The following is a 19265-nucleotide window of genomic DNA, read 5'->3' on the forward strand; positions in this document are numbered from 1 at the left end:
GAGTATAATGGGAAGCTTACAAAGTCCACAGTATCCAGTTTCTGGGCTGTAAAAATCACTCCTATAGGAGTTATCTAAGTACTGTGTGAGTGTGTACGTGTGAGTCTGGTACCATGTGCTGTGGGTAGTGTGCAGGAGGGTGCATTCTAATTTTATACCAAGAGTAGGAAGTCTTACTAGGTCACTTTACTGACAGAAAATGACAGTGATTGGCATGTGGTGTTGGGTCATATTATTATTTAATGTGTCAAGATAGTATTAAAATTAAGAAGATTAAGGAGAAGTTTTGTGGAAACAAGAAATCACCACCAGGCCTAATTCTCAAACTACAGCAGCACATTACCTGTTTGAGTCCCCAAGGTCAGATCACAGGGAGAGGAGGTCAGGTGAATCATGTGCTATATTCATAATTCTGGGATGTATTACAGCACATAATGAACAGAGAGAGAGAGAGAGAGAGAGAGAGAGAGAGAGAGAGAGAGAGAATGAAGGAGGGAGGGATGGTATTTTTTCGCCATTTGATAAGCAGAAATTTTACTCTGAGTATCTGAAAGCTGACAGTTGTTACTGAAAGGAGGAAGTAAACCACACAACATATGTAACCCTTATAGGTTGTTAGATGTCTTAGCTGCAAGGAAAGATCCACGTGGATTATCAGGAGATATTTTGATAAATGGAAAACCTCGACCTGCTAATTTTACGTGTACTTCTGGTTATGTGCCACAAGTAAGTGCTGGTGGGTTTGTAATTTTAGGTTTCCCCTGATTCTATATGGTTAGACATTCAGCTCACAGAATTGTGTGTTTCTAGTTCACTAGATGACACATTAAGGCTTTTCACAATGAATCATTAGCCTGAGGGTGGCATTATTAAGTAGGAAGATGTGGAGAGATTGGAGTATGACATCTGAAGCACTAGTAATTGCAGGTGTGATTTAATTCTACAAAGGTCTTCGGTTGTCCGATTTTGCCTTTCCTTAAGCTTTCTCCATGGCTTAGATGTTCTCTGCAAGTATTTGCAGGTACTATAACCAAAATTCCTGTACTCTACTTGGAAGTCAAATGAGAGGGGGGTGAAAATCATTTTAAATACATCAGCTTCTGCATTTAAAATTACTAAAACCTGAAAGACTATTTTTAAGTAAAACATTAAGTTTGGATTTATTATATGTGACTAGGTTACATTTATTAGAGTGATGGGCTTATTGATAACTATCCATAATTAAATTCAAACTTCCTGTTAACCTTAAGAATGACGTGGTGATGAGCACGGTGACTGTGAGAGACAACATAGAGTTCTCAGCTGCTCTTCGACTGCCAATGACTATGACAAGAGATGAAAAAAGAAGGCGGATTAATGAGGTCCTTGAACTTCTGCATCTGGATAAAGTGTCAAATGCCCAGGTAATGTGAAGAAAAGGCTTGAAAGACTCAGAGTCAAAGATGTAAATGAGAGAGAGAGGCAGAGAGAGGGGGAGGGAGAGAGAGAAGAAGGGAGAGAGAGAGGGAGGAGTTGAGAGAGAGAGAGACAGAGAGATATAAATCCATGTGTGAATAATATAACACTCTATCAGCGGTTTCCTATAATGTGTGTGGTCAAGGTGGTTGCTTTCTGCATTAATGAGTAAGTAACTGGTTACATGAAGTAAAGTGGAAATTGAACTGGGAAACCTTAATAATGCTTAAGCCTGGTAATATCCTATAATCGAGTATAATCGAGCAGGGAAGAGTGTCCCTCACATGGCCATTTCCAAATGTTCCTCACATGAGCCTCCTCTTCCCTCATCCTTAAACTTTTGACTTTAGAGAATTTGATAAGTGCTTTCTCCTGTTTATTGTCTCTTCCCCTAGAGGACTTGACCCTTGTTGTTCCAGAATGTGCTTCTGCACTGACACAGGGCGTGCAATGGAGAACTCTGGCTCTGTGTTCACTCTGCATTTATTTCCCTTCAGGGATGTCCTTGGATTCTTTAGCTTTTACTTCTCACTTGTGTAGTATTTGTTATTTTCTTTAGTCTTTCTTTTTGTGTTTTTATCTCATCCTGTCTCTGGTGCCCAGTTTTAACTATCAACTTGACACAATCTAGAATTAGATAGAATCATCTAGCAGAGAGTCTCAATGAGGAACTGTAGTCAAGTTGACTTGTGGGCATTTCTGTAGGTGATTGTCTTAATTAAGTTAGGCCATGTGGAAAGACCCAGCCCAATGCAGGCAGCGCTATTGTTTGTATTTATTGAGTTGAACACTTACAGGCATGCATGCATTCATCCTCTCTGTGCTCCTGACTGGATGTACCTAGCTGCATCAGCTTCCTGCCTTGGTTTCCCTGCAATGGTCTACTGTAGTTTTAAACTGTGTTCTGAAATAAAAAACTTTGTTCTTTGTTTACTTTTTATCTTATCAACTGTACAGAAAAAAGGGTACACTTTGCCCTTGCTCCCTGCTTCCTTATTTTCTGTTAATATTTGTTCTCAGACCCTGTGGAAGGTTTTATAGATACAATCACATGCAAGTTGTGCAAATCAATGGATCGAGGGACTCTTCCTGCTAAGACTTTTACAGTATGAGGAAAGGTAACAGAAAGTTGTTGAGCTTCATAGCTGATTGTTGTAATAGCTTACTAGTTTTTTACTGACATATTAAAAAGAATATTTATAGTATTTCATCTCTGAATTCCTCATTTCTTATTCATAAAAATAAGGACATTTCTTTATCTTAGCAATTCGATTCTTAACTAGCAAAATGAACAAATTCTTAATATCCTCAGCCCTGTCTAATCTATAATCATTTGTAATTGCCGATTTTTTATTATTTCATTGTTTAAAGAATCTGATCAAGCATTTAATTTATTATATATATTGAGTTTTCCAACATTAGGATTGTTTACCTCTTCTTGCATCCTCCAAACTGTCCTGCCCCTCGCAATGACATCAAGTCACTGAGAAGATTTTATATAGATGCCTGCTGAGAAGACATATGGTAATATGGATGAAAATGGGCTCGCTAGAATAGGATTCTCATGAATTAATTCCTGTAGTGTCTCTTCTTTAGAGGCAGTGAGGAATAGGAAGGTATTGGCTATTGATTCACATGATCCTCTCCATAGTTGTTTATGATGTTTGTGTTATTGAGGATAATAATAGAAAAACTGACATTTACCATACTTTCTTTTTTTTCTGAGTGATGGAATTTTGTGTGCTTTGCTCTGTTTATTTACATGGTTTTATGTTTACAATAAGGTCATTTTTTGTTTTATTTTTACCAATAGTTAATCATTGATCTCAGTTGCTTATTTGTTTTATAAGCAACAACATACGAAGATATTTATTAATTTCTTGAAATTCATGCAATGGAATAGATTGTAAGAATTTTAATATAATTTAATATAATTTCTTGATGATAGCTTTCAAAAAGTGGAGTGCACATGTGCATGCTTTCACTGTGTGTGTGCACGTGCACGCGTGTGTGAGTGTTGTCAGAGACCATTCATTCCCGGCCTCTCTGACCCAAAATAATCACACAGAAACCATATTATTTTCAATACTGTTTGACCAGCTAGCTCTTAGATTCTAAACTAACTCATCTCCATTAATCTGTGCATCACCATGAGGTCGTGGCCTACCATCAGGCTCCTGTAGAAGCTTCTGTCTCCTGCAGTGGCTACATGGCTTCTCCCTGACTCCACCTACTCTTTCTCTACATCTCTGTTCAGATTCCTCCCCTTGGCTTTACTCTGTTAAGCCACTGGCTGAAAGCAACTTTATTCAATTAAAGCAACACAAATACAGAAGGGCTTCCCTCACCATTTCCCCTTTCCCATCTAAATAAAAAAGAAACTTTTAACTTTAACATAGCAAGATAACATACAACAAAAGTTATCAAGCAAGAATTATAGTTATAATATTTATATCTACTTTATCTTTTATCATAACTAAGAAAAATTATAACTATATATTCTTTAACTCCATCAAAGACTCCAGAAGGAGATGATATTACCTAAGTTAACAGGAAGTGCAATGTAAGCAACTTACAAAACTCTAGAATTGACAGAGACATCTCACTGCTTGGATAGTCACCCAAAGTTCTTCTGTAACATTGGGCATACAATCTTCAGCCTACAGGCCCATATTATTCAGCAAACTTTTTCATGAAGCAAGAAATATGAAGATATGTTCTGCCTTGTAATGACAAAGTCTATCAGTTGCTTTCTTCTGTGTCCTGCAGAATGTCTGGCAGATTCTTATATGAAGCAGGAACCATGAAGGACCATCTCATATTTAGACAAGTTCAACAATCATTTTTCTGTGAGTCCTGAATGTCCAGTTCATACAGCATAACATCAAGCAGTCCAGCCAAGAATAGGCTCTTGCCCCAATGGCTAGCAAACTCTATAAGGAGCCTTTTTGATGCCCATCATCTTCTTGAAGTAGATTGGTGCTGCCAGGAGCAGATGTGTCTCATTGTCATGTAAAGTCCTAAGTTCTTAAAATATTTTAAATGCCATAATCTGTTAGTCTTTGAAAGGTTTGAAGAATACTCCATCTGAAATATGTCTCTGTACATCTAGAAAACCTAACTAATATGACTACTGTTGACTATTATAAATGATTATCTATTAACCTGTACTTCTTAATTATACATTAAATTTTTGATTGAGCTGCGTAAACACAATACATTAATCAAGAGCAAAAATATGTATATATAATAATATTATAAGCATAATAATATTATAATAATATTTTCCTTAAATTTGTATCAATAGACTAAGATCCATACCAATACAAAGTATTCATCTCTAAAGCATACCCCCTTTAAATGTAAACAAACATTTATAAATAATCATTTAGGGAATTTTGGCATAGTTCTCTCCAAACTGCTTCCTGCTTTTTGTTGGACAAAGTAATTTTGGTCATTTACAGAGACAATTGACGGTGTCTGGGTCCATTAGTCAGAAAGGAATTCACAGATTCTCATCCTCTGTGGAAACAAAAGAAGAACCTCGTGTTCAAAGCAACAAATCCTTAGATCAAATTTTGAAGTCAAGATACCTTTAAAATCTATATGTTGGTTTAGTTCCCCCTATCCTCCCCTTCTCACTTTTTTCTCCCCATCTCCCCTTACCCCCATCCCACCCCACCCCCAAGATCCCAATTTTTTGCCCAGCAATTTTGTCTACTTCCCATAGCCAGGAGGATAACTATATGTTTTTCTTTGGTTTCACCTTCTTATTTAGCTTCTCCAGGATCACAAATTATAGACTCAGTGGCCTTTATTTATGACTAGAAACCAATTATGAGTGAGTACATTCCATGTTCATCTTTTTGGGTCTGGGTTACCTCACTCAGGATAGTGTTTTCTATTTCCGTCCATTTGCATGCAAAATTCAAGAAGTCATTGTTTTTTACTGCTGAGTAGTACTGTAATATGTATATATTCCATACTTTCTTCATTCATTCTTCTGCTGAAAGGCATCTAGGTTGTTTCCAGGTTCTGATTATTACAAACAATGCTGCTATGAACATAGTTGAGCATATACTTTTGCTGTATCATAGGGCATCTCTTGGGTATATTCCCAAGAGTGGTATTGCTGGACATTGAGCCTACAATTCGTGATCCTAGAGAAGCTAAATAAGAAGGTGAACCTAAAGAAAGACATATAGTCATTCTTCTGGAGATTAACTTTCATCGGGCGATGAAAGCAGACAGAGACAGAGACCCAAAATGGAACACCAAACTGAAATCCCAAGGTCCAAATCAGGAGCAGAAGGAGAGAGAGTATGAGCAAGGAACTCAGGACTGCGAGGGGTGCACCCACATACTGAGACATTGGGGATGATCTATCGGGAACTCAACAAGGCCAGCTGGACTGGGTCTGAAAAAGCATGGGATAAAACCAGACTTGCTGAACATAGTGGACAATGAGGACTGCTGAGAAGTCAAGAACAATGACACTGGGTTTTGATTTTACTGCACGTACTGGTTGTGTAGGAGCCTAGGCAGTTTGGATGCTCACCTTACTAGACCTGGAAGGAGGTGGAAGGTCCTTGGACTTCCCACAAGGCAGGGAACCCGGACTGCTCTTTGGGTTGATGAGGGAGGGGTACTTGATTGGGGGAGGAGGAGGGATATGGGAAGTGGTGGAGGGAATAAAACAGAAATATTAAATGAATAAATAAATAAATAAAAATCTTAAAGGAGTTAAAAAGTTTCTAATAAGGCAATGTGGAATTTTTGCTTAAAAAAAACCAGTGTGTGTCTGTGTGCTTGTGAATTGGTGTGTTGTATATGTTCCAGTGAGTCAGTGTGTTGTATTTTGTATGTGTTGTGTAATATGTGTGCATTTGTGTGTGTTGTGTAGTGTGTGATATTGTGTTGTACAGATTGCCTATGTCTTGTGTTTCTTGGGAGACTGCAATGACTACTAAATTACTAGATATACTTCTTCTCCTGTCGCATCTTGCTCATTCCTTAAACATAGATTTCACTGTGCCAGCCTTTGGTTGTAATAAATCATTACCCTAGAATATGTGACTCGATAAAAAAACAAACAGTAACTGTCATTAGCATGGGCTTCATGTCAAGTCTGACCTCTGCTTCTTTCTACTTACTTGGAAAAGTAAAACTTCCTTCTTCTCCCAGGTGCCCATCATTTTTCTCCTCAGGATAATTATATAACAAAATCTTTTATTGCTTGAACAAGCTCATTCTCCAAATGACAATGACCTTGGATATTCTTGTTGATAATGATGGTCATTGTTGCTTTAGCCTAGATCTAAAGAGCTCAGGAAAATGACCAGTATAGCAATGGAGTTGGTCACCGAGCATCCCATTTTGTTCTTGGATGATCCCACCACTTGCTTAGACTTGAGAACTACTACTGATGTCATCTCGGTTCTGAAAATGTAAGTACCATAGGAAAATTGAGTTTTATTCACTTAATAACTGGTTGCTTGTGCGTATTTTTGGTACAAGAGATCCAGATGTAAGTAACAGAATGTGTTCTTGTTTATTATAAGAAAATTTAAATTAACAAGGAATACACATCAAGAGCAATGAGAAAAAAAGAGTACTGTATGGAGGAAAACTCATTTGTTTTGAGGCAAAGCATGTTTGGTGTGTCTGAAACATAAATAGATCAAGTTGACCAGAACCCAGTGGTCTGGCGGTATGGAAAGTTGCTAGTGCATTGAGACACTACATACTGACTGGGTAACTTGACAGAAGTTAAATTTCTTACAGTTCTTAATTCTGGTATCCACAGACTGTATCTACTAAGGCCTGGGTCACTGAGTTGTAGAGGGCATCTCCTCCCTCTTTCTGTGTCTATGCCTTGATCTTTTAAATCAAGAGATTTAACCTTGTCTTAACCTGTTACGTTAGGACACCCTAGTTTCCAATTATATCCACGTTTTATTTTCTTATATGTGAAGTCTTCAACAAATGAGTCTTTAGAAGGATACAATTCAGCACTCCACATTCCTAGTTAAAGTGAGGGGTTTGGTTGGTTGGATGTAGATTGCCTAGACCCCCTGGGCCACTGTAAGTACTAATGTTTTCCATGGCAGGGGATGTGGAAAAGCTTCTGAGTTTAGAGCAGAGCAATGCATCATAGAGAAGGTTCTGCAGCTGCACGATGGGGGTGTAAAATGTCAACAGGAGGCTGAGATGTAGGGTTTCCTTATTTTCACACCAGTTTTAAGCACTGTTTTTGGTTATTGGTGCTCGTACAGATTTTATGAAATGGTAGTTCAGCTTATTTTTTCCTATCATGGAATTAAACCAATGATCAATCCCAGGATTGACCCTCTCTAATTGATCACTTGTTCCATTGCTAGACCTTTTAAACCTTATCAACAGAGAGAGGGAAATTATATTAGAATCACCTCATGCTGATATTGTGAAAGTTGAAACGAGATTATTGCTGAAGTGTTTAGAGGGAGAGCAAGTTAGCAAAGTGAGTCATATCATAGAGCAGTGAACACCAATTCCTGAAGAGGCTGGTGCGTGATTGAGGGGAATTGTGCTTACAGTCACAGTTGTAGTGTTTGCTCTGTCACTGGTTCTCAAGCCTGAGTGATGTTGTCAGTCACCTGGGCAGCCTGTTCATGAATGGATTCTCTGCACTGACTCCCAGGTACTGGGTACAGTGTCTGAGAAGACTGCTCAGGGATCTACATAGTAACACTTGAGTGAACTACTGAATTCTCCCACTTTGGGAGTCCTAGTCTTTAAATAAAAGCTTTAGCTTGGTTTCTCTATCAGGTGCATAACACAAGTGAGACGAGGTATTTTTAGGAAAATTCAAGCTGAAATGGAAACAGAGAGTATAATTTCAGGAATAAAATATTTTGTCAAGAATCTCAAAATTCTTCTGTCCAGTGACTTTTCCTTTCTTTAAACTTAGGATGTCTAGGAGGGGACGGACAATCATCTTCTCCATTAATCAGCCCCCATACTCCATCTTCAGACTGTTTGACAGCCTCACCTTAGTGGCCTCAGGAAAAGTCATGTTTCACGGGCCTGCACAGGAGGCTTTGGAGTACTTCAAATCTGCAGGTATGGCTGGCTTTGGCTGTGAGAGCTCCTTCAGTCACGGGATCTGGGACAGCACAGGGGTTCTTAGGAATGCTGCTTGGTCCTCAGGCAGACCTACTGTGTGTGGGCTTCTCCCTTTGATTTACCTTTGGTTAATTTTGTGACAGGATTCTGTTATTATGCAGCACAGGTTTCTTGGCAGTTCTTCTTTCTTTTTTCTATCCTGTATCGTGCCTGTGTCATAGGATTTTTACTGAGCCTCTTGTTCTGCTTCTCAGTGTGGTGACCCTTTTAATTAACTTGTCCGCTCTGGCCCAGTTATCCATCACTTGAGCAGCTTTGAAAAGGCCTGACATCATCATATTCAGGTTCACATAGCAAAAGGTGGTTTTTAGCTTTTCCTTAGTGTCCTGATTCTGAGGAGGTGTGGAGGAGACCTTACTTAACTTGGTAGTAACTTTGCATTTCAGGTTTAGGCAATGTTTAGGGGGCTCAAGTCTTGCTTCTGTGGACTCATGGTTTTGTTCTGCCTGGTTTTTACACACTCAGATTCAATGATAAAATATTTTTTAATGGTTTATGTCATCAATTTCATCTTAGAGAAATGTGAATGCATTTAGGATTATCTTTGACAACAAATATAAATTAAAATATTTGCTGTCCATTGTTCTTTGTTTTTGCTTAATTTTTGTCATTTAAAAATTTGTGAACATTTGTGCATCTATGGAGTCCAATAAAAATTTAGGCCTAGTTCAAATGATTCTTTCACAGGAAGATTTCACATGTCTATGCCTATGTCTAGTCTAGGTCTATGACCAAAATCATACGTATATGATACATATTGTACACAATAGAGACTGTGAAGCAGAGATTCTTGCACTATTGTAAGTGTATGTATAATAGGAAAGGATAAGTAGTGGGGGAAGAGAAAGAAAAAGAAGTTCTTAGATTCTGTCTCCCCAAACTTTCCTGCGCTTTGGAAGAGGGTCCTTACATTTGTGATCTTGGTCTGCCTTTTTTGTAGGTTACAACTATGAGTCTCACAACAACCATGCAGACTTCTTCCTGGGCATCATTAATGGAGGTTTCTCTGCTCTACTAGACACAGAGGAAGATGGCCATGATGGTATATGAGTTTTCTAGAGTCACAAACTTTTGTCTAACTGATTTCATTAAAACAAAACCATGTGTCTCATTAGAATATATATTTTATATTAACTAACTGTCCTAAAATTAGCTAATGGACATTGGTATTAGTTAGTGTTGGGTGTTTCTTTTATTTAATTTACAAAAAAACATTTGCATGATATTGTCACAAGGGAAATTTTGGGTTAAAAGTAAATATCCCTCTTGTCAAGTTATTCTTTCTACTGTTTTAGATAGGGTGTGCTTACATAGACAGACTGGCCTAAATGTGTGTTCTTTCTTCCTCACCTGTCAAGTGTAGGTATTACAGAACTATGTCACTATACCTTCCTTTGTTTATAGCATTAGATACTTGGCAATTTTATATTTGCATATACATTTGCATATATATTCACTTGAAGCAAATAGCAGAAAACAGACTTTTATGTTAAAACATATAGATCCATCAGAGAAGGAGGACTTTGAGAATTGGGATCTGGTTTGGAAAAGGCCATTCGGTTTGTTGTATCCATGGGGTAATGACAGTACTCAGGTCACTTTTCTACTCTGTAAAGAATTATACAAGAGTAATATTTTTATTCTCAAAACATGATGGGCTGAAGATGTAGCTCAGCTGGGAGGGCACTGCCTAGCACACACAAAGCCTTGAATTAGGTTCCTAGCAGTACATAGCAGAGTATGAAGATTCATGCCTGTAATTGCAGCACTTGAGACAGAAACAGGAGGACCTGGAGAAGTTTAAGGTCACCTTCAGCTTTCATGGCAACTTTACAGGCTGTCTAGCTACATGAGACTGTCTCAAAGAAAAACTGACACATAATTTATGTTATTCATAAAAAGTGTCTCAGAAAAATCAGATAAATTATTGTCTGTTTCTTGTCTTTATTCTCCTTTATCCCAAAGTCGAGAAAGATAAAGAGCTTTCCGAGAGACAGCACCAAGTCAGAGAAAACTTAGCCAATATGTATGCCCAGTCTTCCTTATACAGCAAAATGAGAACTGAACTGGATCCACTCTTGGGGGAACAGATGTCAGGGAGGAGTTCAGCCTTGGAGATCACGTGTGTCACTCCTTTCTGGTATCAGCTTGGATGGATCATCCACCGTTCATTTAAAAATATCAAGGGTTTTCCACGGATCATTATAATTAAGGTAATCTGATGATTTATTTTAATTGTATTGTGAAAAACTCACATGGGAGCAATATGTTTCTGAGTCAGTCTACTGAAGGGCCACACTTATCTTTTGCCCCTTCCATGTGTTTGTCATCTGCACTCTGCCTGGCATAGAGACAGATCCAATAAAGCAAGTAGACCGCTATTAAGGTTTTACTTATGGAAAAGATTTTTAGTGGTTTTTTTTTTTATTAATAGGAACTGTAATGACTAATCCAAGTAGAAGACTTAATTCAGGAAATGACAAAAAGAAACTCAGCACACCTTGGTGTCTCACCCCTGTCTGCTTTATTTCAGCAGCACATCCTACAAGTTCAAAATCTAGGAATGAGTCCAGGAGTAAAAGGCCTTTTTTTTTTATGTAGCATTCCTTGTGAGGGGGTGGATGGTAACTGGATAAATAGATAAAACTATAGCCTGTCAGATGAAGGAATGGACTTGGGGAACGTTTAAGTAGAGAAGGGTGGAGATGACTGGAGAGGGAAAGGACGGTTGATCTGTGGTTGAAATCATGTGGTGAGGAGACAGGGCCATAGAACAGCTCTGAGGGAGCCTGAGCATCGACTGCCTGAGATGAGCCCATTGCAGAGTGCTGTTCCCTCATCAGGAGTCCAGTGTGTGAAAGCAGTAGCTACTCAAAGAGTGCAGCTCACACACACAGTAACTGGACTGAACAATGCTCTTCCCTGTCAGCCAACTGGAACTGGGAGGAGGTGAAGTTCTACTTTACGGCTCTGTAACAAGGATCATCATGTTGTTTTAACCTCAATATCACACATACGTGTGGTTCTTTCAGCTCATTGGACCACTGCTTATTCAGTTATATTTTATTTTATGATGATGTTGATTCTGTCGTTTAGTGTTTGATCCTGGCCCAGGCCATGACCATTAAAGGGCAATCCCTCTACTGTGACCTACATCCCTGTCCCTGTCCAACCAGAATTTATAGTCAGTTCTGCTGTAAGTGTTCTCTTAGTTTATTCTCAGGCATTTAGTTTCTGTTGAATACTGAAAGGTCATGTACTGTTGACTTTAATGAACACCACTTACTTCTTAACATGTGAGCTGCCTTTCTCATATTTTAATGTTGCTTTCTTCTCTGTGTATGTAAATATTCTGACCATTTGAGTTATACTGTCAACTGCTCCAAATACTTTGTTCTTTATACTTGGGCATTTGTGTCATAAAAGGGGAGCATTTTTATGTCACATTTTTTGACAACAAAAAATTGATATGATTTGGAAATGGGTGAGTTACATTCATTAAACTGATTACTCATTGTTTAATACTGAGGCAGTATCATAAGGTAAGTAGTGTATGTGTTTATGTCTATGTGTGTGAGTGTTTTAGCAAATTGCAATTAAAAATTAAAGACTATTTTTTCAATTTTTATTTATTTATTTTTTGTATATGAGTATTTTGCCTGTATGTTTAACTTTTCATCATGTGCATGCCCATGGTGGCCAAAAGAAGGCATCAGATCTTCTGAAACTGGAGCTACACATGGTTGTGAAGGATCATTAGGATGCTGGGAACTGAATCCCAGGTTCTCTGCAAGAGCAGCAAGTGCTCTTAACTGCTGAGCCTTATCTCCAAGCCCTGGGATTTTGGTTTCTAATTTATCAAGTTACATGTTAGAGTGCTTTCCTTAGATCATAATATTCTACTTCTAAAATATTATCGGAGCAATAATGGAGTCTTTCAAATAAGTTGCAGCATCATGTAGTCTTGCTCCTTTACTAAGTGAAGCACCATTTAAAGCCATTTTAACCCAAAACAAAACAAAGCAGTGCAGGCTCCTTGTGATTGTCTGCACAGACTGGGTAGATGGAGTAGATGAAGATCTGGAAGAGCTGGCAGCTTAGATGAGACTTGAGCCCAAGGTGGTCTGATTAAGGCTGATGGAGCATCAATCACTGATATGATGGTCAAGGGGAGCATGGAGGGACCCAGAGGATGCTGTATGAAAACTTTGGTGACAGCAATAGTGCTGGTTCCCACGCAGGCACAGAATTCCCTGAGGTGACACAGGTGAGGACCACCTCACCCCTTCTTAGCACACAAAATGCCCATTGCTGGGAACTGTGTTGTGAGTCATTTTTAATTTCATTATTTGGTTTGCACTTGAGGGGATTAGCATCTAGTGTATGTTGTGAGGGCTCTGCCACTGAGCTTCCCTTCTGGCCTGGGGTACACTATAAGAGTAAAGAAATCATGAACTAGTTTGAGCCACTTGAAGTAGAAAACTGCAAATGTTCGTTGGCACCAGAGCTGAGACCTCAGTTTAGGTGAAGACTTTCTGTCTCTTAACTGTTTGTTCCCTAAGCTTCCCAGGTGCCTGCATTCTCTCCCACCCTGTATCATCCAGGTTTTAGTACCTGAACTGAGTCCTTCACTGTCCATTCCTGCTGGAGCACTGGGAGAAGTCTTAGCTTTCCAGAGTCTACTGTTGGAGCCTCAGATTGCAAAGAACTTCATTTTCAGTTTAACATACAGTCTAGTAACACATGTGTTTTGTATTCTTCTAGGAATTCTGGTTAAAATATAGTGCTTCTCTCACTGGAGAGATCTGATCAGGAAACCATGTATCTTAAGATAATCAGCAGTGTGTAGAATACTACTTTCCTCTAATGTAAACTTCCTCCCTGTATTTTTTTTGAAAGGCAACTATCACAGCCATAGTGGCTATCATTTTGGGTACAGTTTTCCATGTCCTACGAAATGATTGCACTGCAGTCCAGGGAAGGTAAGAAATTGAGAAAATGCTGTTACTTTGATCAAGCTTATATAAATCCATCAAGAATTGTAATTTATGATAAGAACAGAGTTATGTTCTATCATGTTGTAGAGTGTACACTGAAGGATGAATGGAAGAACTCACTTTTTCACATATGTTTGTGTGCAGATAGTATGAAACTATACACTCCACACATTTCACATTTTACCAGTTTTATTGTATGTAGTAGCTTCATGTTATGCGACTATCAACACACTTGATATGTAGGTAATTTTTCATCTTTTTTAATGGAATCCTGCATTTCTGAAAGAAGACTCCCCACACTACTCTCTCCTGATTCCTGGCATCAACCATTTTATTTTCTGTCATTGAACATGACTAACGTGGGAACCCTCAATTGGAGTCACATAAGTATCTATGTTCTGCTGTTGTTTTGATGTGGGTTTTGTTTCTTTTGACTGTCTTCTTTTCATTAGTGTAATGTCTTCAGGGCTCCTCTAAGTGTGGCATGTATGGGGATTCCTTAGGTTCTGTAAGGCAGAATAATAATCTATTTTGTGAATATGCCAGGTTGCTTCCCATTCATTGTGGATGAAAATGTGGTTCGCTGTCATCTTTGTCTACTATGAACCATGCTGCTGAGCCTGAAAGTCCATCTGTTTGAGCTCTGGCATTTTGCTCTGTAAGGTAGAAAGCTAGAGTTGCCAAATCATAGGCCGTTGTGTTAATTGTTTGAGGAACTGCTATCCTGTCTCAAACTCTACTGTGCTACTTTAAATCCTCACCAGCACAACACAAGGGCTTCAATATGTCCACATCCTCACCCAAACTTATGTTCTTTCTTGTTTTGGATAAGATATCTAAGAAAAATAAATCACATTCCATTGTATAGTTTATGAAGTGTCTGTATAACCCATTTTTTCATTTTAAGATGGAATGTTTCCTTTTCACTCCAAGATTATTTATTAATTTATCTAGCATATGTATGTGTGTGAGCATGTATGTTCTACACCAAGCACATAAAGGTCAGAGGACAATGGAGAAGAGCTGATCCCTCCACCACAGGGGTTTCAGGGATTATACTCAAGGATGTCAAGCTTGGCAGCAGTCATCACAGCTGCTGAGCCATCTCACTGACCCTTAATTTTTCTCTACTAAGTTATAGGTTTTTTTTTTAATTTCTAAGATGTGAATTTCCCAACAGATAAATGATCAACATATATTTCTTCTCTTTTGAATATTTTAAAATTCTGTTTATAATGTTTTAACTTAAATTTTAAAATCAAGGCATTTTCAAAATATATGTGTTCGATTGATACAACATCATTTATAAACAAATGTCTTTTAGCAGCTGTCGCTCCTTCCTCAGACATCAAACAATTCAAAGACAACACACTAACATAGAGTATCCAAATTCTCTGTGTATTTTTCATCATCATGTGACTTTCTTTTAAACTCTATTTTTTTATTTTTATTTTTACTTTTTGGTTCCTTGAGACAAGGATTCTCTGTGTATGTTTGGTTGTTCTGGTATTCACTCTGTAGACAGGCTGTCCTTGAATTCCCAGAGATCTACCTATCTCTGACTCCCAGGTGTTGGGATTAAAGGTATGTGCCACCACATCCAAGTACTCTATTTTTTTTCTTTTAAGAATTTTATTCTTTTTTTTCTTCTAAGCCTACATATATTTTAAACACACAGTAAACTGTTTAGAGGTTTTCTTCAACTTTGAATTTATCTTTACTATATATCTCTTTTTTTCTGACCACATGAGTCTTTAACTTACTAAGCAATATGGCTAGGATTAAAGCCATGGATCTGATGACTGGATCCTCCCATTACTTAGCTTCTTTCTGAGAGTCTAGCCTCATGGCAGAGGTACTGGCCAGAGCCATGTTTATTGCCACAACTCTGGCATTTCAAGGTCCCTTCCACAACCAAAAAGTATATAGTCAGCTTTTCGTCAACACTATTTAAGTGTTTCACGACAGGAGCTTTTAAAAGAGCTGCAAAAGCTGACTCAGGAGGCCTCTCTAAAATGAGAGTGTTTGCCTCTAGCAAGCAAAGTACATCCAAGAAAGTGCTGCTATCAGGAAGCCATGTTTAACTCTATTCTTTTCTATCTAGAATAGCTTCCCAAGATCTCTCGGGCTTTTAAGTGGATTTGATCAGCCCCACTTTGGCACGGCATTCTATTGACTGAGGTTTCTGTCCTGCCAGTTCCCACAGTCGTTAAGTTCCAAAGAAATCACACAGAGATCTACATTAATTATAAACTGATTTGCCTAGTATCTCAGGCTTCTTATTAACTCTTTTAACTTATATTAGCTCATAATTCTTGTCTGTATTAGCAACGTGACTTGGTACCATTTTTGGCAAGGCAGTCACATCTTGCTTGCTCTGTGTCTGGCTTCCTCTCTGTCTGGGTGACAACTGCAGACTGAAACTTCCTTCTTTCCAGAGTTCTCATTGCCCTGCCTATACTTCCTGCCTGGCTACTGACCAGTCACCATTTATTTAAAATACAAGTGACAGAATACAGACCACTGTCCCACAGCATAAGTATTTGGTGGTAGCTCTTAAAAGAGCTGCTCGGTTTTTGCAGCTAAAGCTGAGTAAGAAAGCCTGTATTAAAGGAGACATGCTTTGCCCTAGCAAACAGAGCCCACCTGAGAAAGTGCTGCTACCAAGAAGCCATGCTTAACTCTGTTCTTTTGTGTCAAGAATTACTTCCCAAGCTCTCTCAGGTTGTATGTGGATGTAGTTTTCCACATTGGCACCATCTGATGACTAAGGTTTCTATCCCACTTGGTCCCATAGAAAGTCCCAAAGAAACACGCAGAGGCCTACATTAATTATAAACTGGTTGGCCTATTAGCTCAGGCTGCTTATTGACTAACTCTTATATCTTAACCCATAATTCTTGTCTATGTTAGCTATGTTGCTTGGTACCTTTTATCAGTGAGGCATTCTCATCTTGCTTCCTTAGAAGCTGCATGATGACTGAATTTTGGGCCTTTCCTTTTCCCAGAATTCTTCTGTTTTGGTTACCCACCTATACTTCCTGACTGGCTACTAGCCAGTCAGCATCTTATTAAACCAATACAAGTAATCTTTACAGGGTACAACACACCATTTTCCCTCAGTAGATTAACTATAGTTTCAAGTTTATTTTGTTAGATATTATGATAGCTGATGGAGGAGGATCTATGTGTTACTTTCGTTGGTTAATAAAGAAACCGCCTTGGCCCTTTGATAGAACAGAAAATTAGGTAGGCGGAGTAAACAGAACAGGATGCTGGGTAGAAAAAAGTGAGGTCAGACGCCATGGAGCCAGCTGCCAGGTCAAACATACTGAATAATTCCTGGTAAGCCACCATCTCATGGTGCTACACAGATTATTAGAAATGGGTTAAGCAAGATATAAGAATTAGCCATTAAGAGGCTGGAACTAATGGGCCAGGTAGTGTTTAAAAGAATACAATTTGTGTGTTGTTATTTCAGGTGTAAAGCTAGCTGTGCCGGAGCTGGGTGGGACGAAAAGCAGGCCTGCTTACCTTATCACTACAGATAGCTACACCAGCTTGTTTCTTGGGTTCATTTGATTGGAAAATATTTCCCAACTGTAACAAGATTAATAAAACCCTGAGATAGATATTGAGGTTCAACCTGAAGACCAGAAAATAAAAGCAGCTAGCCATTGGCACTTACCTCTACCTCAGTCCAAAATGGCAATTCTGCCTCCAGAAATCCTAACAATGAGACTGTGCTGGTCTCTTCCTGTCTTATATTCCACTCAAGAGCTAAGATTAAAGGTGTGTACCATTGCTTCCCAGTTTCTATGGCAAACTGTGGCTATTGGGATTAAAAGTGTGTGTCACCACTGCCTGATCTGTAAGGCTAACCAGTGTGATTCTTTTACTCTATGATCTTCAGGCAAACTTTATTTATTAAAATACAAATGAAATATCACTACATTTCCATGTTTTGTCTAAAATAAAAAAGAAGGCTATAACTAATATAAGAGAACTATATACAATAAATCTAATAACTAAATACAGTATATACAGGCAAAAAATGTATATTCTATTTGCATTTGACAAATTCAGAGAAAATAGTCAGTATCTATCCTATCTTGGTGATTCCAAAGTCTTATACCTAATATACTTTCTATAATAAATTACTTTCTGTGTCAGGTAAACAAGGAAAACTATAACTGTAATTATCTAGTCTTTCACTCCTTCAGAGATCCAAGAAGGAAATAATATTAAGTGAGTAAGCATGAAATGTAAGCAAGGAAATTCCCAAAAATGTGAGAAATGATAGAAAAATGTTCCTCTGCAATGTTGGGTCATCTGTCTTGGACCTAATATATCTAAAAGATTATCCTGTGAAACAGGATATTCTGAAGTGCTGTCCCTCTTTGTCTTTGGCAATCACTTTCTTTTGTGTCCTGCTTGTCCAGTTAGGAAAGCATACTGTCAGCAGTTGAATCAAGGGTATTTTCTTACCCAGTAGTTTACTTTTGCCACAGAGATATTAAACTCCATGTGGAGTTTCTTCTACCTCAGTTTGAAAATGATAATCCTGCCTCCAGGAATCTCAGAATGAGATTGATCCTGAGAGCTGTCTCCTTCCATTTTATATTCCTTTCTAGTGCTGAGAATAAAGGCGTGTGCCACTACTGCCTGGTTTCTAAGTCAAAGTAGTGTGGCTAGTAGGATTAAAGGTTGTGCCACCACTGTCTGGTGTTTATGGCTGATCAGTGTGGCTGTTTTACTATCTGATCTTCAGGCAAGCTTTATTTATTATGTTACAAGTGACCTATCACTATACCCAACCTTTTACTTTGAGGTAATATCTATCTTTGAGGTATGTTTCTTATATGCAGCAGAAAAATGAATCCTGTTTTTTTTTATCCATTCTGTTAACCTCCGTCTTTTTGCAAGTGAATTGGGTCCATTGATATTAAGAGATATTAATGACCAGTGTTTGTTAATTCCTGTTATTTTTTTTCCATTTTTGGTGATGATGGTGCTAGAGTGTATGTATGTTTCCACTCTCTGTGGTTTGCTGGTATGAGGTTATCTATTGTCTGTTTTTGTGAATACAGCTAGTTTCCTTGGGTTGGAGTTTTCCTTCTAGTACTTTGTACAGGGCTGGATTTGCGGATAGGTATCATTTAAATCTGGTTTTATCATGGAATATCTTATTTTCTCCACCTATAGTAATTGAAAGTTTTGCTGGGTAGAGTCGTCTGGTCTAACTTCCAGGGTCTCTTAGTGTCTGCAAATGTCTGTTCAGGACCTTCTGCATCGAGAAGTCAGGTGTAATTTTGATAGATCTGCCTTTATATGTTACTTGGCCTTTTTCCTTTGTAGCTCTTAATATTCTTTCATTATTCTCTATATTTAGTGTCTTGATAAGTATTGGTAAAGGGACGTTTTTGGTTCAATATTTTTAGTGTTCTGTTAGATTCTTGTATCTTCATAGGCATGCCTTTCTTTGGGTTGGGAAATCTATGATTATTTTGAATATGTTTTCTGTGCCTTTGAGCAGGAGTTCTTTACTTTCTATCCCTGTTATTCTTAGGGTCAGTTTTTTTGTGGTGTCCCATATTTCCCAGATTTTTTTTTGTGTTATGAATTTGTTGGATTTAACATTTTCTTTGA

The 19265-nt window shown here is 38.2% G+C and overlaps 1 protein-coding gene across 1 annotated transcript in view; it reads left to right on the plus strand.

Moving 5' to 3' along the window:
* The window catches only part of LOC142832680 (ATP-binding cassette sub-family G member 3-like), a 158955-nt gene that overhangs the window by 125746 nt on the left and 13944 nt on the right, over positions 1–19265 (plus strand). Inside the window, exons 4-10 of the mRNA XM_075943361.1 lie at positions 612–726; positions 1251–1403; positions 6766–6902; positions 8405–8556; positions 9560–9661; positions 10585–10832; positions 13519–13601. Of these exons, the coding sequence (XP_075799476.1) occupies positions 612–726; positions 1251–1403; positions 6766–6902; positions 8405–8556; positions 9560–9661; positions 10585–10832; positions 13519–13601 (990 nt within the window). The remainder of the gene's footprint in view (positions 1–611; positions 727–1250; positions 1404–6765; positions 6903–8404; positions 8557–9559; positions 9662–10584; positions 10833–13518; positions 13602–19265) is intronic.

The sequence above is a fragment of the Microtus pennsylvanicus genome, chromosome 12 (genome assembly GCF_037038515.1).
Source record: "Microtus pennsylvanicus isolate mMicPen1 chromosome 12, mMicPen1.hap1, whole genome shotgun sequence".
In the NCBI taxonomy this organism is placed as follows: Eukaryota; Metazoa; Chordata; class Mammalia; order Rodentia; family Cricetidae; genus Microtus; species Microtus pennsylvanicus.